This window comes from Typha latifolia, chromosome 15 (genome assembly GCF_019914945.1).
Source record: "Typha latifolia isolate L0001 chromosome 15, TyphaL0001v2, whole genome shotgun sequence".
Classification (NCBI taxonomy): domain Eukaryota; kingdom Viridiplantae; phylum Streptophyta; class Magnoliopsida; order Poales; family Typhaceae; genus Typha; species Typha latifolia.
The window spans coordinates 7,083,827-7,111,245 of NC_133100.1; the positions used below are offsets into that span (position 1 = coordinate 7,083,827).

A 27,419-nucleotide genomic window follows, 5' to 3' on the forward strand; every position below is an offset into this window, starting at 1 on the left:
AAAATTTTTCTTTACTATTAGCTTATTTTTTAAAAAATATTTATATTCCTCCATTTAAAAAAAATAATAATAAATTAAAAAATTTAAATGAGTGCTTAAAAAATATATATATAACGGTACAATATCAAAATTTTAGTTAGTTTTTAGTGTATCTGTAGCAGAACGGGCGAGCTTAGTTGCGAGCCAAATGGGCAGGTTTTTGGGCCGGGTTAGGCGGGCCCGTGCCGCCCACGGGTAGTTCGAGCTCGGGCTGGGCCGGAGGTGATTTGTAAAATTCCAAGGAAGGGTGCCAGATGATGTATTATCTTGATCCGAACCGTCCGATGACTTTAAGAAACGCTGACCGTCGATGTCGTCTTTAGGGTTTATAAACAGAGACCAGCAGCAGCCGTAAAACCTCTCTGCCTTCCCCTTCTCCGCTGTTCCTCGAGATCGATCTCGGTCGAAGGTGCGAGATGGTAAGAGACACTCATCTCTACACTCTCTCCCCTTAGCTTTCTTCGATTTGTGTGCTTTTTTTTTCCCTCTTTCAATCCCTCATCTATCTGAAGATTCTAGGTTTTTAGGTTTTGCTACTCTCCTTATTGCGAAAGATTCGTCATTGATCTATTTATGTGCAGTTCTATAAGGAGTTCTAGGGATTTCTCTTAGATTCTGTTTACTGCTGCTGTTGGGATCTGTAAGTTTAATTAGAAGGCCTTGAGGTTATGCGGAATCTAAGAGATAATCTAATAATAATATATTGCATGACTGCTAAGTTTTGTAATATTTTGTGAGAGTTGTGTAATTTGTTTGAAATATATGTTCTTATTTTGAGGCATGGATAGTTGCTTCGCATTTCCCTTACTTAATTGGTGAACTAAGAGAGAAGTGCTTCAAATTTTCTATGTGCATGTAATCTTGAAAGTTATCTATTTGTTCCACTTACACACTCCTTTCTTGCTCACCCTTAGCTAGTTATCTTTCGGAAACATATGATTAGCTTCCTTTTTTTGTTGTTATTGATAATTGATAATATGTGATAAATGTGATTTTATGATATGTCAAGACTATTGATAATCTGATACCTCAGTGGCTTTTGGTGACACACTATCGTATCTGCATGCCAGGTTTTTGTCAAGTCCCAGAAGAGTAGGGCTTACTTTAAGCGTTTTCAAGTGAAGTTCAAGAGAAGGAGAGGTTAACATCAGATTGTACTTGTTTCTTGTGTAATGTTTAATATTTGCACTACATTTTATAGTGACATTATTTCTTTTATTTGCCAGCTGGAAAAACTGATTACAGGGCAAGGATTCGTCTGATAAATCAAGACAAGAACAAATACAACACACCCAAATATCGTTTTGTTGTTCGATTTGTATCCTTGATGCTTCTGACTTTTTTGTATTTGTATACTGGTACTAATTGTTAATTAGAGAAAATTGCAATCCTTAATATGCTATGCCAGACCAACAAGGACATTGTTGCACAAATAATATCTGCAAGTATTGCTGGTGATTTAGTTCTCGCAGCAGCTTATTCTCACGAACTACCTCGTTATGGGCTTGAAGTGGGTCTTACAAATTATGCTGCTGGTACTATTCCACTGTTAACTTTATCTGTTTTCTTCTGTTATTTTATTTAGGTTGCTTATCTGCATGCCTCTATTTTGCTGATGTTGTAAACATTAGCTTATTGTACTGGACTTCTCTTGGCTCGACGTGTATTGAAAACACTTGAAATGGAAGATGAATATCAGGGTAATGTGGAGGTACAATATCTGCATCTGATGTTATTTAATTCAATATGTTATTACCTTTTACTGTATGCCAATATCCTTTTTTCTGGTTGTCAGGCTACTGGTGAAGACTTCTCTGTTGAACCAGCAGAAAGCCGGAGGCCTTTCCGTGCTCTCCTTGATGTAGGCCTTGTTAGGACAACAACTGGAAACCGTGTGTTTGGTGCTCTTAAGGTTTGTCTTTCTTCATTGACCACTCTGCTATGACATTGTATAGCAGATTTAACTTAGAAGTATACTTAAACATCTGTTGAACAGATCTTCAAAAGCAAGGTAAAGGATCCTATGACCAAATGCTTATGCTGCTTGGTTGCTTATGCACTAACACTAGAACTACCTCTCTCTCTCTCTCTCTCTCTCTGTATATATATATATATATATATATATATATATATATATATATATACAACTATATGTAACCTATGTTAACTAGTCTACAGCCTTTGTGTTCTAATCTTCTAGATGCAGTAAAACTCACATGAAAAGATTAGAAAAACAAATGATTACCAGACTCAAAGTAATATATCATAAAAAAAGGTGTCCTAGTGCACGAGGCTCCAACCTATGTGGGGTTTGGGGATGGGAGGATATCATTCTGAGGAGGCCAGCTTAAGATTTGGACTCGTGACCTCTTGGATGCGAGGTGCAAGCTTATTGCCATATCAAATGATGCCCTTGTCAATATATTATGTTTACATTACAAAATGCTTCTCTTTATGATATATAAATGTATGTAAGATATAAGTAATCATAAACAGAATGGATGATTGCTTATTGCTCTAAATTCATAACACCTTTTATACTTTTTGGCAAGTTAATTTACTGGTTATTTCTGCAGGGAGCATTGGATGGTGGTCTTGACATTCCTCACAGCGATAAGAGGTTTGCTGGGTTTAAGAAGGATGAAAAGCAACTGGATGCAGAGGTTCACAGGAAGTACATTTTTGGTGGACATGTTGCTTCTTATATGAGGGTCAGATTATAATACTACTCTGCCTTATTATTTTTCCCCTTCCTAGGATAGCATTAATTAAACCTAATTCCTAGGACTCAATCATTAAATGATACATGTTTAGCTGCATAGGTTGTATTCGTTGCCCCTTGTGTTGCCCCTTGTTGTTAAAGATCTATCCAGAGAAATATGAGCATTCCATCCTAATTTGATGAACCCTTAGTTTTAAGCTATTTCCCCAATTTAGTTGCTTATAATACTAATTGCCAGTTGGATTTGTATGCGGCTCTCTATTCACTGTGTAAATTATCAGATGCTGATGGAAGATGAGCCTGAGAAGTACCAGTCACATTTCAGTGAATATATCAAAAAGGGTGTTGAACCTGATGACATGGAAGAACTTTACAAGAAGGTCCATGCTGCCATTAGAGCAGATCCGACAGTGGTAAAATCTACAAAGCAGCCTCCAAAGGAGCATAAGAGGTAAGACCCCAAGTTGGCAGGCTCCATAAGCTTCTCAGTTGTGATGGTACTCCTTGCACTTGGTGCTTTAGAAGATAGAAATTTGGAAATATTCATACTCCTTGAATGCAGTTGTACATTTTCTCTTCAGCTTAACTAATATTAGTTTGCCTACTAGGTATACCTTGAAGAAGCTTACTTACGAAGAGAGGAAGGCTAGCCTCGTTGAACGTTTGAATGCCCTTAACTCTAATGCTATGGATGGTGATGATGATGAGGATGATGATGAATGAGAAGCTGCAACTAGCATAAAGAGATCAGGCTGTATTAAGCTCTATCCTCTTAAACCCGCAGATTCCTGGGTATTGCTGTTAGGCACATTCTATCCTAATGTTATAAAGAATTACTGGACCTTATCCTGGAGTATGTCTAAGTTGCAAGTTTTGTTCTCAAGACGATTAGGATTTTGCTTGTTTGTGAATTGTTAAAACTCAAATTGGCTTTTTGTCCTCTATTCTGGTCATATTACTTCTTATGATGAGTAATTATATTTTCAGATTTTGGTGAAATGCCCACCTGCTTTATGTGAAACTTGTTTACAAAGTAGGAAATTTTCATGACTCAGTAAGTGTTACCGGCGTTACTACGAAGTTTAATTGACCTGAAAATTTTAAATTGAAAACCAATTCTTGGACTTGGGTGATGAGCTAGAGTCCAATTTCTAGATTATTCTCATCAACCTCTTTTAGCTATTTTAATATAAAATACATTTGAGCATCATTGCATTGAAGATTTTCATAGTGGCATCAGTAGTTTATTCATCGTGTACCTTAGCATCTCGTGTGGATTTCGTTTTTAATTATTTTTAAGATTAAGAAAGGAATTCTTGAATGTTCCTATCCAATCCATGTGTTTTTTATTTTTATTTTTATTTTTATTTTTTGTGAGAAGTAATGGGCAACTAAAGGTAAGAATAAAGAGCTTCTTTCTTGCTCTTAAGAGTCCAACAACTCTAGAAAGAAATCCTGCCAGGGTCAATGCTCCTTTGCTAAATTTTTCTTTGTATGAAGTTTGAGAAGACCTTGACCTTGGATGGCAGGGAAAGTCTCCAAATGTTCAAAGATATACTTGATCGGAGATGGAAGAAGTTGAGAAAGTCATAGTATTGTTTGACCCCAAGTAAGAGAGAGGGAGAGACGATGACTTTGATTTCTCTCAGCTCTCAGGACTGCTCCAAAGCGACGCCCTCTAAATTTTCAGTGCAATTGCGGTTGTAGCCATCTAGATTCGACTTTTTTTAGTCGATCGGCGATGATCATGGCGATATTGAGTGATCTCTCCTCCTTTCTCGCCACCGATACTTAGCATTAGCAACCAACTCGCCATCTCTCCGGTCTCCGACGACCGTCGTCACACCGACCACCAGCACCTCTTTGATATCTACTTAAATAAACGTTAATGAGAATAATATATCGAAGTGAATGGATAGACACGATTTTTTAGGGCGTTACCGGACAAATTATCCGCATTATCCAATTCACTATCCATTATCCAATCCGCTTTCCTCTCCTACCACGGTGGCATGAGGATTATAATAATAATAATAATAATAATAATAATAATAATAATAACCGAGAAATTACCAAACTACCCTCGTAGGGTTTTTGGCGGCCCCTTTTCTTTGGCTCTCTCCAGCTTATTCGAGAACGCATCCGATCTAAATCCGTAAGAAAACGATCTCTTATTCCCTTTAAAATTTCTCCCGTGCTGTGATTCGAGCGAACGAGCTCTTCCTCTCTACCATTTCCCGGGTCCGTTTAATTCCTTGGACAAGGAATCAAGAAAACCTAATATGGAAATGGAATTGTGAAGAATTTGGTTTCGTTTTTTCGCTCTTTCTTAGAAATTTGTCTCCTTTATAAGTCTAGTGAATTGGCTCGTTGCTGGATTCAAGGGTTAATGTAGATATGGAGAAGAACGGTGAAGTGAATCATGCGGCGGCTGCCGAAGTTGGTTGGTATGTACTTGGGGAGAACCAAGAGCATGTCGGTCCGTATTCCTTCTCAGAGCTGCAAGGCAAGCTATGTTATTTTCTTTAATTTCTTAACTTTTAGTAGCCAACTATCTTGATTCATCGTGCACATGAAAATCTTGAAATCAAGTTGGCCGTTTGTAATTTGATCATTACGAGCTGTTTTTTTAGAAAGGACATGAAGTTCTTGTTGTAAGTAAATGTTGCATCTTTTTGGGGGGAATTATTGGTATTTGCTAATTGAATGCATTTCTTTCATTTGGCAGAACATTTTATGAATGGGTACCTCACTGAGAACACTCTCCTGTGGTCTGAAGGGAAAACTGAATGGTTGTCACTCTCGTCGATCCCGGAGCTGTTCACGGGGATTACAAATCAGAGAACTGACCATTCTGCTGGAGGTTTGGGACATAACGTTTTCAGAAAGAATGTTCTGAGAGCATTTTATGAGTCTTATTATTATTATTTTTGTAGATACACTAGAAAATGAGGATGATTTTGTGAAATGGCAAAAGGAGGTCAAGGAGGCAGAAGCGGAGGTAGAAGCAATGAAACATGGTAGTAGAGCTGATGTGTTTGATCAAGAGGTAGAGGGAGGAGGAGCAGAAACTGGTCTTGATGATAGACCAGCAACACCACCAGATGGTGAGGAAGAATTCACTGATGATGACGGAACAGTTTATAAATGGGATCGTGGTCTTAGGGCATGGGTTCCTCAAGTAAGTATGTGGAGGTCGTCATCTGACATCATGTAGATGCTGTCCTTGTATAACATGCCAAATTGATGTTTGGGAAGATATTCATGTATTAAATATGTCGATATATACCTTGTGCTAACATGTCATAACTTTGAATCTCTGATCACTTTACATCTTTTAATCAGCTGATTTATTTATTTTGCAGGACAATTTATCAAGTAAAAAGGAAGAATATGGACTTGATGAGATGACTTTTGCTCGTGAGGAGGAGATGTTTCCAGCACTGCAGGTTACTGATCTCTCTATACCAGAAGAAAATAATGCACCCAGTGAAATAGAAACAAAAAATGAAAAGAAGAGGAAGTTACCTGAGAAGCCAACCGAAAAGAAGGTATATTTTTCTTGAATTTTGTTAATCTATAATCTTTTCTGCTAGTTCTTGGAATCTTTGAAGAATATCTTCATGTTCACTTCATAAATTACTTGTTGGCTTAATCTTATTGTCTATTATATTTCTTATTCTTTTATTCTTTAGCCATTCTGGAAAAGGAAGCCAATTTCTTCAGAGTTATTGACAATGATAAACGACTAGTTAAATATAAGTTTCTTTAAGAGGTGCTGATGCTTTTCCGGACTGATACTTTGATAGGAAGCTGATAAACCTCCAGAAAGTTGGTTTGATTTGAAGGTCAATACACATGTCTACATCACTGGCTTGCCTGATGATGTTACATCTGAGGAAGTAAGTGCGAAGTTGACAACTATTGTTTCTTCTTCTGTTTGTCCATTATGTTCTAGTTAAGTTTTTTTTTCTTGCCTAGACAACAGCCATTTGTTGGGAAAAAAGGCCGATAATACATATAGAAGTAATTGAACTTCATATGCAGAATTTACTTCCACAAATTATGTAACACTGACATCGAACATGTCTGTCAGGTAGTTGAAGTATTTTCAAAATGTGGAATCATAAAGGAGGTGAGACAATTTCTTTGAACTTTCTATATATTTCTCTTTTCCACATGTTCATGATTTATTATGAATGAGCATGTAGTTAATTAGTACTCCCGATGCACAGGGACCTGACCTCTTTGCTTTTTTGTATGCACTAGCTTCCACTCTTGATGCATGAGAATATATGGGTTTTCTGTTGTTATATATCACTTTTTCATTGACCTAAATTAATTATGGTTATTGTATCTTGCTGGATATTATTGTAATTTGACATATTATCAAAGGACTTAGAAATGTATTAGACAAGATCATAAGTATTGACAGTTTGACACCTCATATTTTTTGTTTAATACCTTGTGTATTACTTTCTTTATGCGGTGGCCTTTTGCACAGCCGTGTAGTAGAAGATCCTGCTGTGCTATGCTTAATTACTCCATCTCTTACCCTTGGGGTTAGTAATTCTATGAACTAAAGATGAGCTAAATAGTTAAAATCATGTAGTTGTAGTAGTTCAGATAATATGCTTATCAACTCTATGTAATGACAGCTGTAAGCAGATACCAATAGCTTGCTCTTTTCTGACCCTACTTTTAAATTGAACTGTCCATTTTCAAAAGTACACAGCTTCCTTCAGCAATTAATTGCAGTTTGGGCTCTCGTTCTAATCATGTATTATTTTTATCCCTTCTACATTTCTGATGTACATTGGCTGTATAAAGTTCTTCTTCCTGTTAAAAGTCACCTTAATATGAATCTCTTTTCCGCTTACAGTGACATTTCTTCCCATCAGACATGACTTTTCCCACTCATTTCTGATGGTTTGTCTTGGATATTGTTGTTGAGATCATCTTACTATCATGTTCATGAGTGTTTGGCTTTTCCATTGTGCTGTTAGATATCCATTGCTTGTCTGGAATTAAGTATGGTGGAAAGCTTGTCATAGTATGTTACTAACCAAATAGGGTAACAGAAGATTAAAATAAAACTATTATACCTTCATTATTGGTATTATCATTCTGATTGTTGTTTTCATTATTTACAGGATCCTGAAACAAAGAAACCTCGTGTGAAAATTTATGTTGATAAAGAGACAGGTAGAAATAAGGGTGACGCACTTGTCACATATCTAAAGGTAACTGGTTCATCTCCTTTTAACTAGCAATATCAAGATTTTGCAAAATCATGTATGGGCCTTTTGGTTTCATGTATTTCAAGATGTATCATCTATAGTGTTAAATAAGAAAGTAATATAAACAAAAATCTTATATCTTCTCTTTGTTCTTCTCATTAAAGATTGAGATAATGTGTTTTGACCTCCACCTAATTGAAGTGGATGTCAAGTTGTTGCATGTGATACCATCTTAGTCTATTGAAAGGATATTTCATATGATCTATAAGCTAAAAGCTGATTTCTATATTACGCTTTGTCTATATAGATGTAGTCCTTTCAAATTCATGAAGCCAAATGGCCTTGTAGTCAATAGTTCATAACTTCTTCTTGTTCTTTTCTAGGAACCTTCTGTTGCCTTAGCAATTCAAATTTTGGACGGGTCGCCATTCCATCCTGGTGGGAAGATCCCTATGTCTGTAAGCCAAGCTAAGTTCGAGCAAAAAGGTTAACTATTGACCAAGTTATATGTCACTTATTCTCTCTTCAAATTACCCATCATCCTTTTCCCTGAAAAAGTTTACAACTTCTGGGAAAGGACTTACTTGGACATCTTGTACACAGGTGAAAAATTTGTAGCAAAGAAGCAGGATAAACAAAAAAAGAAGAAATTCAAGAGGGTTGAAAATAAGATTCTTGGATGGGGTAATTCAAATCTTGGCTTTCTAATTACTTGCTTCTCTATATGGAATTAGCTGTAGTTTGTGTACAATCATTGATGAGGTAAATGTCAAAATTCGAATGCATATTAGGTATAGCTTGTGTACAATCACTAATGAGATGAATGTCAACTAACTAAAGTTGGAATTCAGATATATCTTTTAGCAAAATGATAATTTCGTGTAATGAAGTACAATAAACTATATTTTTTTTCAAACTACAAATGATTTTAGAATTGTGGTCATCCCAAGTTCTAAAATGCTAAGCCCTTGTTCACTGCAGGAATAACTTTATTTATTTATTTTAGAATACAACTCTTTATTCCAGAATAATAACTTTTTTTTAGATTTGAGTTGTATTCTAGAATAATAACTTCATTATAGAATACAAATATTATTCATCAAAATTACATCTTATATCACACACTATTCAATTATTAATTTACCTTTAATATCTATCCCATCAACCTACTTTATATCAAATCAAAGGGTAATCATGGTAATTTCATAAAAAATAAAACACATTTTTTTTATCCTTTCATTCATTTTATATCACATCAAAAGTAATTACTACACCCTTATTTTAGAATATAAATGAACATATAAATAGTTATTCTTGGAATAAATATCTCATTTTGGAAATAACAAAGATGAATACATATTTTGGAATTCACCTTATCTCTAAAATAAATAAGGCCTAAAGTGCATTCCATTGTATTGGTGTTGAATAATTGATAAGAACAATGTATAAACAAGAAAAAATTGGTTTGGTGAATGGTTATTAACAATAGAAATTGAATATCTAGTCTTGAATATTCATGTGATGGCCTGGATAAGAATATCTCAATATAGGTTATGAAGAAGACTAACTGTTTACTACAGGCAAGTAAAAAACTACAACTAATAAATGCTCAATATCCTAATTACAATGTACAGATCTGTTTCTAAGTTGTGAACTATTGCTGAGTATTTTATAGCCTGAATACCAAGGGAAGGGGGGACCACTATTAGGAGAGCATAATTCGTAAATGCCGATGCCATCTTTGACTTTTTGGATGGTGGGTGGCGTTTCGTCGAGCCCTGTTTTGGTCTCTGGTTTGATGGTTGTGCATGCTAAAAATCTGGTACATTCTGTTTTGTTTCCCATCCCAGTCTTTCGCGACACTTCAGGTTTACTTCTTTTGTTAGGTCTCAAACCCATGTCATTCTAGTTCACTCCTGATTCCGGGGCGGGGGTTTCCATCCACTTCTATAGGTATAGGGCAGCCCATAAGCCATCTTCTTGGCCGGCGCCGCTAAACAAACGTCGTCTGCACATTGTTTTGACACACGAATCCAAGAATCTGGGTTGGGACTTTCTCTCTGAGGACGGTGATGATTTTTTTATTACTAGGAGATGCTTTGCTCCGAGTTTTTTTTACTACTATTTGTCTTCGTAACTTTCTCCTACTCAAAAGTTGAAATAGTTTTCAACCTCTCTCAGGAATTTCAATAGAATCTCTTCATCCTCTCGTATACAGTTTTCAGCCTTCTTCTTTAGAAAGTCTGGTGTTATTTTGAACTGTACTAATTCTTTTCAAAAAGTCTGGTTAGACATTTATCTTAGGTACCATCTGGAGATATGTCATATGGCCATAGTGACTATTTGTTAGGCCCATGCCAGTTTGGGTAGCAGCTATTCCTTGGGGATTAAAGAGAGTGGGAGTATTTTGAGAAGATTGGATTGGTTTATGAATAGAAGATGCATTTATTTATTTCTTTGTTTTTTTCTTGGGATCAGTATATTTTGCCAGTGCATGTTATCACTCAACTAGGGTCTTATTATAATCATCAAATTTTTTTATTAGTGTTTCTGGCTGTTTAATCTAATGTTGCATCTTTTGTCATTAGGTGGACATGATGACGCGAAGGTAACAATTCCAACAACCATCGTCTTACGGAATATGTTTGCTCCTGCCGAATTGAGAGTAAGCAGTTGAAAGCCTGCATTATTCTAAGGACCTTATGGGTTTATCCTAATTCAATTTACTCCTGCTTTTGCCGTGTAATTTTGTTTGAGGTTTATGCAGTAAATTTGTAAAGCGTGTATAAATTCTTTTTGTGTATACATATGTTGTTTATCTGAGTGGGCTTGTCTTATTATTTGCAGACTGATGAGAATCTTCTTCCTGAGCTAGAGGCAGATGTTAGAGACGAATGTATGAAGCTAGGTACAGTTGATTCTGTAAAGGTACAAACAATTCCCACATATGCTTTCGCTCCCTGATTTTGGTTGGTTGTAGTCCTCATTGTTGGATTATGCAATATAGCTCAAACCTAAAATTTCCTTTCATCCAGAAACTAGAAATTCAATTATTCTTCTTGTTAATTGATAGAGCTATCTTTTTTTGACAAAGATGTTGATACAGCTATGTTTTGACAAAGATGTTGTACAGCAGTTCTTTTAATCTGATCACATACTCAATCTGGTATGACAATCTGTGGGATCTTTTAATATATATCATCACAGCTACTTGTAATATTTTTTTCATTCTATCTTTTGCTATAATCATGTAGAAGGTTTTATATTAGTATGTCAATCCCATACTAAGGTATCAAAGTATACTGATTAGATAAAAATGTGTTGCATTGGTTGTGAATTTGTGATATGATTACTCACAAGCAATTAACATGTAGATTGCACACATTATAAGAACTTTGTGTTGTGTACTTGTGTTTGTTTCTGTTGGTAGATTGCAGCATCTAGAGGTATCTGGCAAGGAAGTTAATGGCCTTACAGTATTCTTCACTTCTAAGTTAGCCACTTTTTGTTTATTTAATGATCCGTGCAGGTGTGTGAAAATCATCCACAAGGTGTTGTGTTGGTCAAATTTAAGGATCGAAGAGATGGGACGAAGTGCATCGAGCTGATGAATGGAAGATGGTGCGTTCTCTATTCTATTAGTATTATAAATGTGACTCCTAGGACTAGAGAAAGTACCAACTAACATGTTTCATGCATGTGGGATCATCAGGTGCTTTTCAAAACAATCCTTTGCTGTCAAAAGAAAAGTACTATATGATGACAAACAGTAGTTTAACCTATAGATTGAGGGAGGAAGATCTTTATTATTATAATTCTAAAATGAACAAATGACCAATCTGTAGCGTAATCCTATGCCTTTTCCTGAAGGATGCGGCACAGTTTGGAGGCCGGATGGGCTTTCTTTGTGTGATAAAAGGTCAAATGGCATCAAAATGTTGGAAATTATAGATTTGTATTTCCCTCATCTTTTGCATATTCAAGTGCAGTCAAAGTTTGCATATAAATTTTCGCTTTGCAGCTACGATTTTCATAAGTATAATATTACTTTATTAGTGAAGAGGCTGATGTTAGATGAAATCTTAAAACTGAGTGTTCATCTAATTTTTGACGTTATCACCCAAAGAAGAATTTTATCACATCATAAATGATAACTAGTTTTCTAAAATCAAAGCTATCATACCGTGAAAAATATTTGGAACAATGACAATTATCATTTCGCATGTATTTGTGGGCATTTTCAAAAATTGTATATGTAGCTATCATCAATCTGTGCAGAGTTCCCAACTTATTGTTTTCTTGTCATGTAGGTTTGGAGGCAGACAGATTCACGCAGCCGAAGATGATGGCTCCGTTAACCATGCTCATGTTCGTGATCTTGATGAGGAGGTGTCGAGGCTAGAGCAGTTTGGTGCAGAACTTGAAGGGGACTGATGAAAATCCCCATTATCGCCCAATCGGCCCCTGCACAGCTAAATCTTACATTTCATTGCACAGTTCTCATTTAGCCCCCATATGTGGGTCCTGCTAATTTATATGTCTTAACACAATTTTGTATCATTAATCGACTCACTTACTTCAAAGTGGCTGTAGTGCAGTGAACCTTAGATAGCCGTTTCTGAGTAGTTCATTGCCCTAACAGTTAGCTAGTCCTTGCCTTCATGTAATTTATTAGATATAGTTACTTTGGTAATTTTCTATTCCTACTGCATTGCAAACATGTAGGATGGATAAATATGTCTCGACTTCTTTTCTTTTTTTTTAAATGTTTGTCTTCTATGGTTGTCTTAGATTCCACTGATCTTTAAACTTCATCTTCTGACTTGATATCAATTGCAAAAGTGGGTTATGTAAAACAAATACTTCCAGTTTCCAGGATATGAGTTGGGGAAGCTTAGATGTAAAGAAGTTTTAATTGGTGCTGAATTTATTCTAGACTAGAAATTACGCAGGATTGGATCATCTATACAAGCAGGCCAAAATCAATGTAAACTAGGAGATGTTGCATTATGCTGTTTTGTTGCACCGAGTTATGGTTCAAATCATGATCTAATTACACCCATTAAGGCTGCAAGAAGCTAGCATACTTGGTGCCAAGAATCTCTGGTTCTTCGTCACCTCTGTTTTCGTGATTTATAAACTTCATAATCTGATCCATAAGCAGCAAGCGAAAGTTGGAGATGAAGAATCTGCAACAGAATATGCAGGAGTTCATGAGACATATAAATGCACCTGACATCATCTCTTCAAGTAAAAAAAAATCTGAATGTAGATTGTGAAGAATAAGTGTCAAGTTGTGTCAGAAATCAGTGATCAATAATCATGCTAGCATTTGGTGTAGGACTGCACAATTATAACACAATGAGCAGATTCCGCGGCAATACCTGGAAATTATTCTCTTCAAAATTTGCAACACTTTCGTGCCAGAATCTGGGATCCTTGTGCATGGGGGGCCAACCAAGATTACCACAGAAGAACCTCCTGCTTAAATGTGCCGAAGGAACTTGGCCGTTGGATGCTATTTTTGAGCCCTTCTTCTAGCTGATTCAGTGCATCCAGCAGATGAAAATATATTGTTCTAATCATTAAACTTCTATGTCTCCATAGAGGAATGAGAAGATTCCATCAAGAAAAGGGAGTTCTGAAGTAATCACCTTTATGCCATAAGCCATTAAATTTGTTAAACAAGCATTAGACCATGTCTAGAGTCTATAACTCGTCGCCTCACCTCATCATTCCATACCTTTGGCAAAAACCAAAATCGACCATTTGAGTTCCAAAAGACCTCTTTGATAGCAAATTGCAGAAGGTCAATAAGACGATACTCACAACCTATGCAAAGTACAATGAAGTTTGTTACCTTATCTTTCCCGGATCCTTTTACTACCTCCATGAGTCTTGGTATTAACCTGGTAGTCTCCGAATAGGACACTGCTGCATCATAGAATGACAAGAGCCATATACAGAGGCAAGTTTCATGAAGGAGCTGGAAAGAATGATTAAAAGAAAAGCTGCATTAGGACAGTACATGCATCTACAAACAAGAAAGTATCAGTGTAATTCTGGGCCTAGACATCAAGCATGATAAATTACTTTGCAAACATAGAATAAGAGGATGTGTCTTAAGAAAGTGTTTTCCATCCATTTCCTTTAGAAAACTACAGGAAGAACTGTTGGACAAACCACCACATACTAGCGAGTGAGAACATCCATAAGTGGGGGTTTTATTATAAGAGCCCTTGCATTTTTTCCAGATAAATAAGAACTTAATGGTATCCCATTAAATACCGATATAAGAGCCCTTGTTAGGTCTTATATTCCACAGTATTTTGGAACGGTACCTGCATACTAATGAAATGTGTATGCATATGCGTAAGGTGATAACTAAATAAAAAGAAAAAAGATGCAGCACAACACTGAAAAAAACAGAGTATGTAAGTTTTATAAGGCATGTGAGAAATTGTCCATTCAACCGCAAAATAAAAGCAACTTTTCACTTTTTCAGACCTGATTTTACATCATTATCATCATTCAGATATGAATAATTCTACTTCAATCATTCATGCTGTCAAACATGAGGAAAAATAAGTGACTAACCGACATTCAAGCTTCCAAGAACTTATAACTTGTCGGAAATCACGAATTATACATGCAAAGATTTTCCAACTCAGGCTTCAGGAAGTCTAAACAAAAAAATTACACATATTTTGTATGCTTAAGGAGTATTATATAGAAGGCATTCAAAATTCCTAAGTGAAGATGACCAATCATGAACTAATGCACTATAGTTATGAATACTAAATAGCAAGTGAGACTTACATTTAGAATGACATCCTGAAATACACTTTAAATTAAAAGAAATTGGAGGACTGCTAGCAGGAATCATGCAATATGCTCACCTGAAGTTCTGAATATCCCTACACGTTACGTAACCAGGGTGCATATAGGTAAGGCCCTTCTGCGAGTTGAACTGATTGCTATATACAATGCTTCGTTGAATCTTGTAACTTTTAAGACTTTTCTGGAGAAGGTTCAACTGGAAAGATGAAAATCACAAAAGAAACCACAGTACATCACCTGAATAGAGTGCTGGTAGAGAAATCAAGGGAATAAGAAATTTTACACCATCTGTCCTAACGCAGTTTTCTCTAAGAAAATTGGCCAAGCCGATTACAGCCACTAGGATTGAACGCAGCTGTGATGAGATGGATTCCTCATCTGCAAAACAATATAATATTTTCTTATCATAACAAGAAACATATTTATTTCAACATTAAAATTTGAAAAGGAATAATCATCCGACCAAAGCCATAAGAAATAATATTGGACAATGGACATTATGAATATAAAAATAAGTGCAAGCTATTACAAAGTAACTAGACATGTATCTCCAAGATTTTTATTGTCCATATGTTTGATAGATCAAATTCTATCGAGTTATCAGGTTCTGGATGCATGATCCCTAAAAATGATTATATTGTTCTGTCTATTTCATTGAAATAGCATACCAAAGAAAATGGGCATCAAAATTGCAACTTACGTAAGAAATACCTGAGAACATAGCCACTCGACCAGACCCTTTAGCACATTTCCTGTGGTTGTAAACTTGCTCTTTGATTGTGAGATTCCCCATTTGGAACTCCACCATCTTGACTTTTGGGTCGAACACTGAAAACAGAGTAATTAGAATTTAGAAGTTAGATCATCTCATTTCCTAAGAAGGTCTACAATATTGGTGTTCTCAAACTGAATAGAAAGTACCTCGCGAAACAAGATAATATTCCACAGCTTTTTTCTTATCTTAACCATTTCTTTTTCCCGAAAGCAATCTGAAAAAGAACACGAACTATGAATATGCTTCACTTTTGAATGAAGATATGTTTAACTATCGAAAGAATAAGACAGTAAATTTCACTGCTGTAAAAACAACATAAAAGACAAGCTGCATGACCATCAATTATATGAACAATATAAGGTTCCAGATCATGTAAAAGGAAAATGACAATGAGGTACCAACTAGCAACTAGACTCCAAGGCCTTAAACAGACATCGCAGGGCCCTTTGGTAATACAGAAACTCATCCGAATCATGAAATCCGAAGGAATCTGATAGCCTACTATAGCTTGCTTAACTTGTAGAAAAAATTTAAAATGTTGAAGAAGATCGAGGTAGATTAATGAGAAATAAAATTTTAACCAAAGACGCCCTGTCAGAACAAACAACTTTAGATGCAAGGTAAGGCCCTAGACATCCTTGTCTGAATGTAAGACAGCATCTCGCTCCTAAAAACATTAAGAAAATAGAAGATGAGAATCTACAAAAACTCAACTGGGTTCCATTGAGAACTCAACTTAAGAAAGGCTCATAAAGATCTGAATTTAATAGAGAATTTTCATTGGAAAATTCATAGCCCATCTGAAACTTGCTGCAAAGAACAAGAAGAACTCAGTCATAGTGCTGAGTGAAATAACTCGTGATCCAAATAAGTAAATAGTGCATAGTTTTCCTAACCTGCAACCATTTTGTCAAGAAGAACAAGCACATAATATTCAACCGTTTCCTCCTTTGGGATGTGATTGTATGCAGTGCAGGATGCAGGAAGTTCGGTGCTTCGGGGCTGGTGGCAGTTGTGAATGGTGCCAAACCGGTTAAAATTTACCAGACGGACGATCTTGTCGTGTATAGGGTTAATTTATTTGTTTCTTTATTTATGTGTACTAAGCTGTACTACAAAAGCACTTAAATAATAAAATAATATCACTCACGAGCATTACCTAAAAACAAAAGTAATAAAATATTGGTGGTAATATGCAAAATAACCCTGGAAAAAGTTGACCAGGATAAAAAAAAAATTCAAAAAAAGACGCCACTCTTTCTTCCCTCTTTCTAAAACAAAACACCCAAAATAAACCCACTCAACTCTCTCTCTCTCTCTCTCTCTCTCTCTATCTCTATCTCCCTCTCTTCTTTCTCCGTTTCCCTCCTCCCTCGCGAATCACGATGCACTCCCGCCTCCTCTTCTTCTCCCTCTTCTCCTCTCTTCTCCATCCCCAAGTTTCCCCTCCTCCTCTCCTCCGCCGCAACCGTAGAGCTCTCCACACCTCCTTCTTCCCCAAATACCCCTCCTCCTCTCTCCCCCCAACCCAGCCCCCTTCTTCCCCGTCATTCCCGAAATATCCCTCTTCTTCTACTTCTTCCTCTGCCTCCACTTTCCCTTTCTTCCCAGTCTACTCCTCCCCTCCCCCTCCTCCTCCTCCTCCCCCTTCCCCCACCTCCTCCATCCCTACATTTCCCGCCAATTTCTACTCCCTCCCCTCCCCCTCCCGCCAATCCCACCCCCACCGCCTCTCTCCCGCCATTTTCTTCCCTCTGCTCTCCCTCGCCCTCGTCGGCCTCTCCCTCGCCCTCCTCCTCCACATCCGCCGCCGCCGCCGGGCCGCCGCCGAGGGATCCCGGGGAGAAAGCCTGCACCTTTTCCCGCCCGGCGCCGCCGCCTCCGACGGCCTCAAACCCCAATCCAACCACAGTTCGGAGTTCCTCTACGTGGGCACCCTCCTCAACTCCGCCGGCGTCGGCGCCGGCTCCCCGGAGCTCCGGCCGCTTCCGCCGCTGCCGCCGCTGAGGAAAGCCGACGTGGGTTTCTCCTCGGGGGAGGAGAAGATCTCGCGTAAGTGTAATGAGGCCCCGACGGCGATGGGTTCGAGCGAAGAAACAGTAGGAGACTACGCACGCAACCCGTTTGTTGTTGGTCCTCTTGAGAGGCAGAATTCAAAGTTGAAGCCTTTGCATTGGGACAAGGTCAGGGCGAGCTGCGACAAGGAAATGCTTTGGGCTGCTCGATTCCAAGAACAACTAACCAAGCCCCAAGACATTGCAAAGTGAGAGGCCACCTTGTTAGGGTATTACTTCGTTTTAGTTCTCTCCAAATCTTAATGTGCTCTTAGGATTTAGGTCGAACAGGTGTAAGGCACGGGATTAAATGCTACTCTTTTTCTTGTGTCCTTTTATTACTCTACTAGAAATTTTGGCTTCCATTTCCTGTTAAACTTGTTATTTTCGACTTGCATTAGAATGCAAGAACAATTTCGTTTATAGCTAGATCTTCAGCTCATATTGATAAAGCTCTTACTCAGTACCACTTTAACTATTCCTATTGTTCCTATTAATAGTGTCTTATGCGATATCCAACTCCTTGCTAATGTAAGCACACAAATACCAAATTGCAGATGGCATTTAGGACACAAGATCTAAGACTAACAGACATAGAGATTTGATGATAAATTCCAACGTGAAAGAGGAAGTATCTAATTTGCAACAGAGAAAATTTGACAAACTAAGTGGAGGAAAAAGTACCGAATAAAGGTTTATTAAGACGCGGTTTATTCATATAATACAGGAACATTGCCTGTTCCATAACAAGAAATATTATTGTCAAGATTCCTCATTAAAACAGGAGAAAATATATATTTTTTTTTTCCTATTAATGGTACAACAACGTCAGAGATGATTGGAAGACAGTCCATCCGCCTCAGCATTATTTCCTGTAAAAATGAAAACATATAGCTTACCTTAAGAGAAATAGTCACTGTAAACATTCTCAAGAACCAAGTTGTATTTTAAGGGAAAAAAAAATAATAACAAAAAAGATATAGCCAAGTGTAGCCTTTCTAATCCCCCTAGTTTGGAAGAACACTACAGCTGGGACACATGAGCAATTTGTGATGCTAAGTTGTTCAATAAGCAGCAGGATTATTGGATACCATGAATGGGGGGAACACAGAAGGCATGACAATTGCAGTTTACCAACATGTTTTCAATAAATTCACCTATATATTCATGTTATGGAGTACCCCCAGTATACTTGATATTTTATTTATCATGTAGGAGGAGATTCAGGAAATGAATGTACTAATGATTATTGCATCACTATATCCGTTTCAACAAAGATCGTCTGCAATGGAATGCATTTATACTCCTAGACTCCAATTCTATTTTGATGCATTTCCTTCTAATGTACGGATTTATAAAGAGTATCATTAATGTTTCAAAAATATTTAAGAAAGCATGAGGGCTTAAGATAAGCTAGGTTGTTTTAAGGATGAGTTAATAAAGAAGCACATACCAGGGGAACTTAAAGTTGTCCTTCCATCGACTCTGTTTGGCGCAGTTGGCATAAATTTTGTTCAAACGTATAATTATCTCTGCAAAACCTGGCCTTACTGCAGGCTGTGGATCCCAGCACTCCTCAATCAACCTGCATGGAAAGAACCATGACTGTTAATCTGAGTTCATTTAGCACATGTTCCTTGTTGAGTGGTGCAACAAGCTACTCAAATCAACAATTTGATGAAGGGTACATTTGCACTTGCAGAGACTTGAAATGCAAAGTTGACCTTGAAAACAGATATGTGAATCAACTTTCTAAATAAATATGAATGACGTAAGTTTATATAGGAACCCAAAAAGCTGAGAGTGGAGTTCACATTTTTATATTAGTGGTCCACTGTCCATACCATTTAGCAGTCCGTTAAGAAGGATCAAAGGCATGCCCACTAATTAAAGGAACAGTGAGAGTTGAATTTTATCGAACATAATAAAGAGACAACAAAAGCAATCTTCCTTCAGAACTTCAGTGATCTGGCGTCAACCTTAAAATATCAAGGTCAGACAAGCAAATAACTGAAATTTCATACTGATTCTTAAAAGACTTCAATTACACCTCTATTAGAAAGAAAGATATGGACCAGACACTCATAAGACACTGGATTGAAGATTTTGAAGGATCTTTTCCATCAAACTCTCAACTACGGATAAATTTCATTCCACTGGAAGTAAAAAGACACATCCAAAAAGTTAAACAAGAAATCTAGAATAATGCAATTTGGTCTTGTGACAACACGGAGAACCACTAGGGTGACAGTTCCAATAACATCTCAATTCTCAAACAAGGTCACCAAACTAGCACATCTTCACATGAATAACACTCCTAAGACATCAACCTCAGAGAAATGAATAACAAATTAATGACTTACTCCTTTAAATAAGAAAAGTAGCTTTTAGATTTATTCTTTATTGGTGGTCTCATTCCTTCCAAGCAAATCATCTTAGCAGCATCTTCTGGAGGCTTATCGTGGAAAGCAGGTGATCCATCAATCATCTGAATTCACAATTACAATAGAAAAAACTCAAAAAGAAAGAAATATTAGAGGAAATTCATTGCAGTCAAAGTGTCAAACCTCTTGGGATTGGCTATATGGATCCTTCTTCTTTCATTCAACCATATTTAATGTAAGGTGTGTGTGTGTGTATATGCAGTAACAACAAAGGTGCCTCTTGGAAGCACAAGTACTTGCAGTAACTGCCAAAGATAAATAACAATTGTGTGGCACGGAGGGCTACTATAAGCAATTGGTGGTGGATAAATGGAGATGGAGAGATATATGGAAGAATCCCTGGGAGCAACTAGGTGGCATTATCAACAGGGGGAACATTTTACGGGTAGATAAAGTGCAAGTTTGGAGGTGAGCTAATAGATGGATGCAACGTCTTCAAAGTTTGCAACAGAAAAAAGATGCAAAGCCAAGAATAACGGTTGAGGGTGGGTAAGCAATGACAAATAGGGCTTCAGGAAGAAAGAAAAATGAGATGGGAGCAAAGCTGCCTTCAGGGAATGAGAGTATTAGTCAAGTTTGTGATTCTGAATAATTTTATTTTCTTGTTTAGGGCGATCTGAGCCATGAGAGGACTGACTGAGTGAATATCTTCTCCACTTAAGAAGAGAGAAACCAATCTCTCCATCTCTTCCATCTCTTTATAGAAATTTTATATTGCAATAAACATACATAAACATGCTTGGCCTGACTTATTGCATCCCTTTAAGAAGAAAGAAAACTAAAGGAAACTTCACTGAATAAGTGTATAATTTGAATCACCTTTTACAATCATGAAATGCTTACTATTCCAAGAGAATCCCATAAATATTACAGTTATGTTTCAGTGACTGTTAATTGCACCAGAAAAGTAAAGGGTCCATAATATGCCTAATATGCACTGAAATAATTTATGCTTCAACTGTAAATGCATCAAAAAAGGGATTCTGAGACTCATTGAACAATGGGAAGATTTGGTTTTACCTCGTAAAGAATTAGACCAAATGAGAATACATCAACACTTCTGTCAAACTCTTCATTCCTGTAAACCTCAGGTGCCACATATGAACCTAAATACAATATAAAATTATCAGTGTTATAATGGTTAAAAAGTATAAAGCATTGAAAGCAAGACAATGAATATTGACATGAACGAAAAATCGGAAGAGATAATGGGAATCAAAATGGACCAAAAAAGACAAAGCAAATTAAATTGCATAGTTTTCTCTAAAATAAAAAGTGCAGGTCCTTACGAAGTTGATGTTTACACCAACGGCGACTCACTACTCCCTTTGTCCTATAATCCTCAAGTGTCTACCTATTTCTATTCAGTATGAATTAGCCTCTTTAAGGCAATGAAGAGTACCACTATCTTGATGATGAAATATTTAGGCTGACACATCAGAGTAGCAATCCAAGTAATATCTTAAAGCTCATCTACCCAAAGTCCGACTAAATCTGCACAAACACATCTCAACATTATTGGAATGTGAAGATAGAAAAGGGTGTCAAATTGGACGAGGCTCTCACCTACATAGGGTCTGAAGAGAGATTACATAGCTTTTGGCCTCGTTTCTAAAGAGGTTGTTTTTAAGAATCAAATCTATGACCTCGTGGACACAAGAAGCAAGCTATTTTTAATACCTAGATATGCTTCTAATATTCTTTGTTAGCCAGCATAATATACTCTTTGTATTGCAAAAAAAGATGGGAACATTTTCCACAAAACTTAATGTCAAATTAAAGGATGCAGAAAATGTTACTTACTATCATTATCAGGCATGGGATGCATTAGCTTAAATTTGTCTGGTGATACTTTCTGAATATTAATCAAGCCAAGGCCTGCCACCTTCAATTGGCCATCATCACCCCGAAAAATATTTCTGACACCTTAGCAAAAGAATCATAAATGTGGTACATAGCCAAACAGGCACAAAAACTGCAGTCTAAGAGTAACGTATGATGTACAACAACTAAATTTGTAACTTGGCCATCTTACTTTGGCTTTAAATGATAATGGATGATCGGGTCCGGCTTGCATTCATGAAGATAGTTCATGCCCCTGAATACAAAACAATCAATACTTCAGTGAAATACTCTTTTCTAACTTTAAGTAAAACTTTCCATCTCAGGGCAAGAGACTCCTGCCAATGCAGGAGCCTGGAGGGTGCTGATGTATGCAGGCACCAACTGTGCTAGAGTAAAATGTCAATAATATGCTTCAATGTCACCAAAAAGGAAGGTATGTTTCACTGATATGTTAAGCTGACGGGTACAAAAATCAGCAACTGCTTTTTTCTTTTTAAGAAGACTTGAGATATTTTAAGAAGACTTGAGATATATCGTTAGCATAAATCAGGTTATTTCTGAAATAAGGAGTAACATGTGATATCAGCATCTCACCAACTCAACAAATCACACAATTTCCCATAAAATGGATAAACGTAAGCTTAACTTCCTTAACAAAGTCATGTTGTCAGAATCACATCAGATTGACACAACTTAAAATTTTGCAAACCTATCACCACATGCCTGGCAATATCAAGGGCAAATGTTAGAGCTTTAATGGTCGGTATGCGTCCCTTCTGTTGGAGATAACTTCCTAAATCACCCTGAGTTGTCACAGAAGCATGAAAAGCCACAAGGTTTAGTCATAGTCTGCAAAAGCAGGATTTCTACAATAGATTGGCATTCAAGTATTTACTGAGAATCTATGGAAGCAAATGAATGAAATATATGGATGAAAAGCGGTTTAATAAAGGTAAAAGACAGAATTAGTGGATTGGGTATTTGGGTAAAATATATTGTTAAAATGACTAGACAATAAAATGATAAATTAATGCCGAAATAAATAAAGAGAGTTAAAAAGATATTGGAGAAAAAATATTATAGAACACAAGGGAAATGACTGCTTTGCCATAAATCATGTGATATGAATGACATAAGATACTTACTTTTGGAAGGTACTCAGAAACAATCATCATGGGTTGCATTTGGGTAATAGCTCCCACAAACTGGACCACGTTAGGATGACGAACCTTCTCCAAGAGAGTAAGCTCGTGCTTAAAAGCATTTCTATAACAGAAGAGAAAATGGAAAGGAGAATATTAAAGAAGAAAACAAAGATCAAAGAATGTAAGTTCAATAAGATAATTGCTGAGATAATAAAAAGATGATGCCACTGTTCAATGCTTAAGAAATTCTTAAACAGAGAAAATATTCCTATCGGGAAAATGGCAATAAACTTTACATTTATCTTTGTTTGTATTTTGTTGACATAACCTCCTATGAATAAAAAAAAATTAATACTGGAAAAAAGAAAAAGAAGGTAATGAAGAAGTTGCTTCAGCATAAGTTCTTGGTGGCAGCAAAATCTTAGTTAAAATTTTAAGGATACTTCATTGTTGTTTCTGTCGATGGCCAAACACACATGCACACACAAAAAGACATACAAAAATAAGGCTCTCTTGATTCTGTATTTGTTGGCTGCAAATATCACTTCAGTCACAAAAAAGAAGGAATAGGAGATAAGGATACTAATACATACATAGTTACATTACGACTCCTTGAGCAAGTTATAGTTATTATAATAAAGAATTCGACAATTCCAATATGTCGGGCAGTGAAATTATACTCGGTTGGCCAAACGGAGAGGTTCAGATGGTAATAGATATACCTGGTCATCTTGGCTGGCATAAAAAAATTGATTTGATTTACATCGTTGGTACAATAATATGACCGATGAAAAAAAAGTTCAATGTTATATCAGAAGTAATATTACCAGCAAAAAGGTCAGCCAAGAATCTACAAGTTTTTAAAGCACAAAGATTAAAAAGGATAAGCAGTTACATGCTATCTGGATCTGAATAGGCCTCCTTGTCAAACATCTTCACAGATACCCTTGTTCCATTCCACTTAGCAACTTGATAAACTCCCTGCCAAGGTTACAGAATTGGAAAGCACATAATAAAAACTATTGAACAAAAGAAAAAATATTGAAAGAGTGTCGATAAATTTCATAAGATGAGCCAGCAAGGAAAAAGATAATGAAAGAGCTCCTGCCGAATTCATGAATGGGTGAATCCGAAGATCAAAGAGATAGCAGAAGTTCAGTTTGCAGTAGGCATGCTGGGCTCAGATCAAAATTTCATAAAGTCATCTTAATTTTCTAAGATGAACATATAGCACTGAGTATTTGAATGGCAACAATCATATATACGGCAACGGTGAGAAAAGCATGTAATAGAGCTAATAGTACTTAAAAAAAGAAACAAAGACTCTTAAAGTTGTCCTTATAAGTGACACAATTTGGAGGTTAACTGAAATTATATGATCTAAACTATGGGATGCACTATTTAGATGGTCAAGAACCACATCATAGTTATGAGTGGAGAGTTTAAATGTTTTGTTCAGAATTATGTGGTTCCACTTCAATATATTTAAAAAAAGAAAATTTGTACTGACAACAAATTAGGAACAGCAACAACAAAGAGGTGGCAATAAAAATGTCCAATGAAGAATATGTTCTCCACTGATGAAATTGAGTTATCAGATCGCTGCACAACATTAAGAAGTACATTAGGCAGGTTTTGAAATTGTGATTGTCCCTTATTTCCAATTAAAATCACATTCACAATCATGTAAAACAATGACAACAGTAACATTCCAATTCTATCATTAGCAAATTCTTAGTAAAATTAGCCAAAATAAATTATAATCATTTCATAAGGACATGCCTTTGGGGTCTCCGGTCCTCTCCTGACCTCCAGATCTAATGGATTCAGCTCATACTCTGGAACATCGCGAGGATTAGATACAGTCATAGGAGTCCTTCTAGTTTTCTGGAGAACCCACCAATTTAAAAAAGAACGAGGGTTAATAATAATGACAGAACTTTCACATTCCAAAATTAAAATTTCAAGAAATCCAAATTATGGAGATGAAGTGTCATAGAATACCGGAGCTTTGGCTCCTCTAGATATCAAGAGGTTGTAAACTTCGGCATTTCCATAATGCTTCGCATCTGCTGCTGCCTGAATTCAAAAATAGAAAAATTAAACAATAGTCAAAGAGCTTAAATGATGCAACTTTGAGATACATGTAAGGGTGTAAAATCATAAGAAATTTTTTACCGTGCTTCCCCACCGATCCCTAGCGTCGATATTAGCCCTCCAACCGAGCAACAACTTGGCTACATCTGCATGTCCCTCGCACGCCGCAATATGCAACGCAGTCCTTCCATCAAGATCAATGCTATTCACATCGACGCCTTCCTTTAAGAGGTCTTCGACCCCTTTCACTTCCCCCCGGCACGCCATGAAGAGGAGCTGCATCGTGGCGTCCAAATTCTCCGGCACCGTCAACCCTGGCTCTCTCGAAGTGCTCCTCTTGTTAGGATCGAGCGAAGACTGCCGCCCAAAGCCGAATCTCGTCGCGTTCCCCCGCTTCGGATCGAGCGATGGCTGCCGCCAGAACCGGAAGCTCCCGGGCTTGTCCAAGGACGTTCCCAGCGAAAATTGCCGCGAAATCCCCCGCTTCAACTTCCCCATCGCCTCCATCTTCCCAATACCTCAAGAAAACACTCGATTGAACAACACGGAGGTAAACTACAACAAATTAGGCTTACCAAACGAGAGCAGAGCTCGAAATGGAGCTCCCGAGATCCCTAATTCGATGAGAACTAGATCCAATACACGGCTCAGAGATCTGGCTTACAGAGAAGAGTGCGTAAGAAGAGAGGGGTTCGGTAGACTCTCTTGAAACCTCTCGTAAGTCCTAAGGAAGCAAGGAAGAGGTCATATCTTTTTGCCACTTTCTCCTAATATTTATATATATATATATATATAACACAAAAAGGCGCGGTAAATGGGGAGCAATCAATTTAAACTATGAGAAAATGCGTCGGAGTCGGTGCGAATTGTGATTTTACCAAAATAGACATATTTTTAATTTTATTTATCAAAAATCCATTTCTCATTATAATCCTAAATAAAATATTAAACTAAGCATTTTATCCGGCCAAAAATAAGACGTTGATCAATATTTTTACTAAAAAAAATATTAAATAATTCAGCAATTCATTAGAAAAAAATAATACACAAAAATACTAAAAATTTAAGCGTTTTATTGTTACATATACTAAACAAGAAAGATATAGGCAAAAATATATTAAAAAAATTTGTCATGTAGTGATTTTTTGTAATTAACTGTGCTTAAAATTGCAAAAAAGAAAAAAAAACATAGCTCCTCCAAATTTTATTTAATTTTTTTTTATAAAACGTTCAATTTTTTTGGCGTTTTCTAAACATAAAGTGATGATTATTTAGCATCTTCTAAAATAAATAAATAAAAAAATTGGCATTTAAATCTAAAGGTAAAACGCTGAACCAAGGGCTACAGTGTCACGTGCCTATTTTGGTAATTAAGCTTGTGGTATTGTTTTCGTGAGAACTTGCCTAAGGACGCCGTTATTAATTATATATAATTTCTTACATAGTGGGGGTTCAAATAGTAAATAATTTGTATCCAATTCCGAACTTTTTTTTTCAAAGTGGCCCTCCCAAAATTTATTTTGACGCTCTAGTACGCATGGTGGGACAATTGAGAAGGATGGACCAAGCCCATATTAATAAAATATTCTGCAATCTTTCTTCTTATCTTTTTTCAAATCCGTCCACTCGATCATTGCCGACGTGATGTAGCTGTCGGTAGATTTTACGTCCATCGCGACGTTGTGATTTGACTTTGCCATCAAAGTCAAACACGAGTCTGATCAAACGAACCCTCACTGACTCTTTTCCACTACACTCTAAAATCTTAAATAGAGAACTAATTGTCTTTCATTACATCAGTAAAATCGCTGATGGAGATCATTATTTTTAAATAGAAGTCAATTTTTAAAAAGTAATTTATAAAAAAAGTTAATTTTGAATTCATATAAAGACTTATTTTTTATGATTTTTAAATTTTTATATTTTACTAAGGTGGCAAAATACACATAGGTTTGTATTTAAGCTTTGAAACTTAAACTAGACATGTAGAAGAATAACTAAAAACTCTATCCATTGTGTTATAGTTGACGTTCTTCAAACATAGAAAAAAATTAGGGTGAGAAAAAAAAGAGTAGTATCTCTGAGAGCAATTCCAATCGGACTCCATTGCTAGCAACAATGGGCTCCAAATTTCAAGCCCCACAAAAAAAAATAGAGCCAGGCTCCATTTTGTTTTCAACTTTTTAAAAATTTTAAATTTGCTCAATAATTATTGTAT

The 27,419-nt window shown here is 36.6% G+C and overlaps 4 protein-coding genes across 6 annotated transcripts; 2 read left to right on the plus strand and 2 right to left on the minus strand.

Annotated features, from left to right (window-relative positions):
* Positions 1-298: 298 nt before the first annotated feature.
* On the plus strand, positions 299-3,760 carry LOC140801716 (large ribosomal subunit protein uL18-like). The gene is made up of 9 exons (XM_073156963.1): positions 299-458; positions 1,110-1,179; positions 1,266-1,357; positions 1,448-1,574; positions 1,671-1,750; positions 1,835-1,951; positions 2,616-2,750; positions 3,043-3,212; positions 3,370-3,760. The coding sequence occupies exons 1-9, from the start codon at positions 456-458 to the stop codon at positions 3,482-3,484; spliced, it is 909 nt and encodes a 302-aa protein (XP_073013064.1). The 5' UTR covers positions 299-455; the 3' UTR covers positions 3,485-3,760.
* Positions 3,761-4,844: 1,084 nt separating this feature from the next.
* LOC140801810 (uncharacterized) lies at positions 4,845-12,767 on the plus strand. Its single transcript, XM_073157109.1, is given in 14 exon segments — positions 4,845-4,916; positions 5,146-5,267; positions 5,490-5,680; positions 5,682-5,942; positions 6,127-6,312; positions 6,571-6,663; positions 6,858-6,896; positions 7,915-8,004; positions 8,385-8,487; positions 8,605-8,685; positions 10,590-10,666; positions 10,849-10,929; positions 11,531-11,622; positions 12,312-12,767. Coding segments are annotated over 13 exon segments (1,527 nt in total). The 5' UTR covers positions 4,845-4,916; positions 5,146-5,158; the 3' UTR covers positions 12,436-12,767.
* A 186-nt stretch (positions 12,768-12,953) lies between these two features.
* LOC140801882 (uncharacterized) lies at positions 12,954-16,927 on the minus strand. The gene is made up of 10 exons (XM_073157237.1): positions 16,513-16,927; positions 16,352-16,426; positions 15,763-15,830; positions 15,553-15,669; positions 15,125-15,219; positions 14,901-15,037; positions 13,862-13,935; positions 13,656-13,744; positions 13,386-13,542; positions 12,954-13,190 (listed from the first exon to the last, which is right to left on the minus strand). Exons 4-7 carry the CDS (start codon positions 15,647-15,649, stop codon positions 13,863-13,865), a joined length of 402 nt encoding a protein of 133 aa, XP_073013338.1. The 5' UTR covers positions 15,650-15,669; positions 15,763-15,830; positions 16,352-16,426; positions 16,513-16,927; the 3' UTR covers positions 12,954-13,190; positions 13,386-13,542; positions 13,656-13,744; position 13,862.
* Positions 16,928-18,339: 1,412 nt separating this feature from the next.
* On the minus strand, positions 18,340-25,973 carry LOC140801881 (integrin-linked protein kinase 1-like). 3 transcript variants are annotated; one of them, XM_073157236.1, is made up of 13 exons: positions 25,866-25,962; positions 25,283-25,756; positions 25,109-25,183; positions 24,887-24,991; positions 24,000-24,085; positions 23,105-23,225; positions 22,683-22,762; positions 22,150-22,212; positions 21,918-22,033; positions 21,135-21,220; positions 20,034-20,158; positions 19,124-19,255; positions 18,340-18,542 (listed from the first exon to the last, which is right to left on the minus strand). In XM_073157236.1, the coding sequence occupies exons 2-13, from the start codon at positions 25,706-25,708 to the stop codon at positions 18,536-18,538; spliced, it is 1,422 nt and encodes a 473-aa protein (XP_073013337.1). In that variant the 5' UTR covers positions 25,709-25,756; positions 25,866-25,962; the 3' UTR covers positions 18,340-18,535. The 3 variants fall into 3 exon arrangements, 2 of the variants coding, with proteins under 2 accessions (XP_073013337.1, XP_073013336.1); XM_073157235.1 differs by having other exon boundaries at positions 25,283-25,973; XR_012111543.1 differs by lacking the exon at positions 20,034-20,158 and having other exon boundaries at positions 25,283-25,973.
* Between the last annotated feature and the right edge of the window lie 1,446 nt (positions 25,974-27,419).

Excerpts from the sequence above, each read along its gene's own strand:
- LOC140801881 (XM_073157235.1), bottom strand. The coding sequence starts at position 25,708 with ATGGAGGCGATGGGGAAGTTGAAGCGGGGGATTTCGCGGCAATTTTCG. Across the intron at positions 25,184-25,282 it reads GGGATCGGTGGGGAAGCACG|GCAGCAGCAGATGCGAAGCA; the intron begins GTAAAAAATTTC and ends TTTTGAATTCAG. Across the intron at positions 20,159-21,134 it reads TTGGTCTAATTCTTTACGAG|ATGATTGATGGATCACCTGC; the intron begins GTAAAACCAAAT and ends TTGTGAATTCAG.
- LOC140801882 (XM_073157237.1), bottom strand. The coding sequence starts at position 15,649 with ATGGTGGAGTTCCAAATGGGGAATCTCACAATCAAAGAGCAAGTTTAC. Across the intron at positions 15,220-15,552 it reads TCGAGTGGCTATGTTCTCAG|ATGAGGAATCCATCTCATCA; the intron begins GTATTTCTTACG and ends ATTGTTTTGCAG. Across the intron at positions 13,936-14,900 it reads AGGGATATTCAGAACTTCAG|CAGTGTCCTATTCGGAGACT; the intron begins GTGAGCATATTG and ends TCTATGATGCAG.
- LOC140801716 (XM_073156963.1), top strand. Across the intron at positions 1,358-1,447 it reads ATCGTTTTGTTGTTCGATTT|ACCAACAAGGACATTGTTGC; the intron begins GTATCCTTGATG and ends ATGCTATGCCAG. Across the intron at positions 1,952-2,615 it reads GTGTGTTTGGTGCTCTTAAG|GGAGCATTGGATGGTGGTCT; the intron begins GTTTGTCTTTCT and ends TTATTTCTGCAG.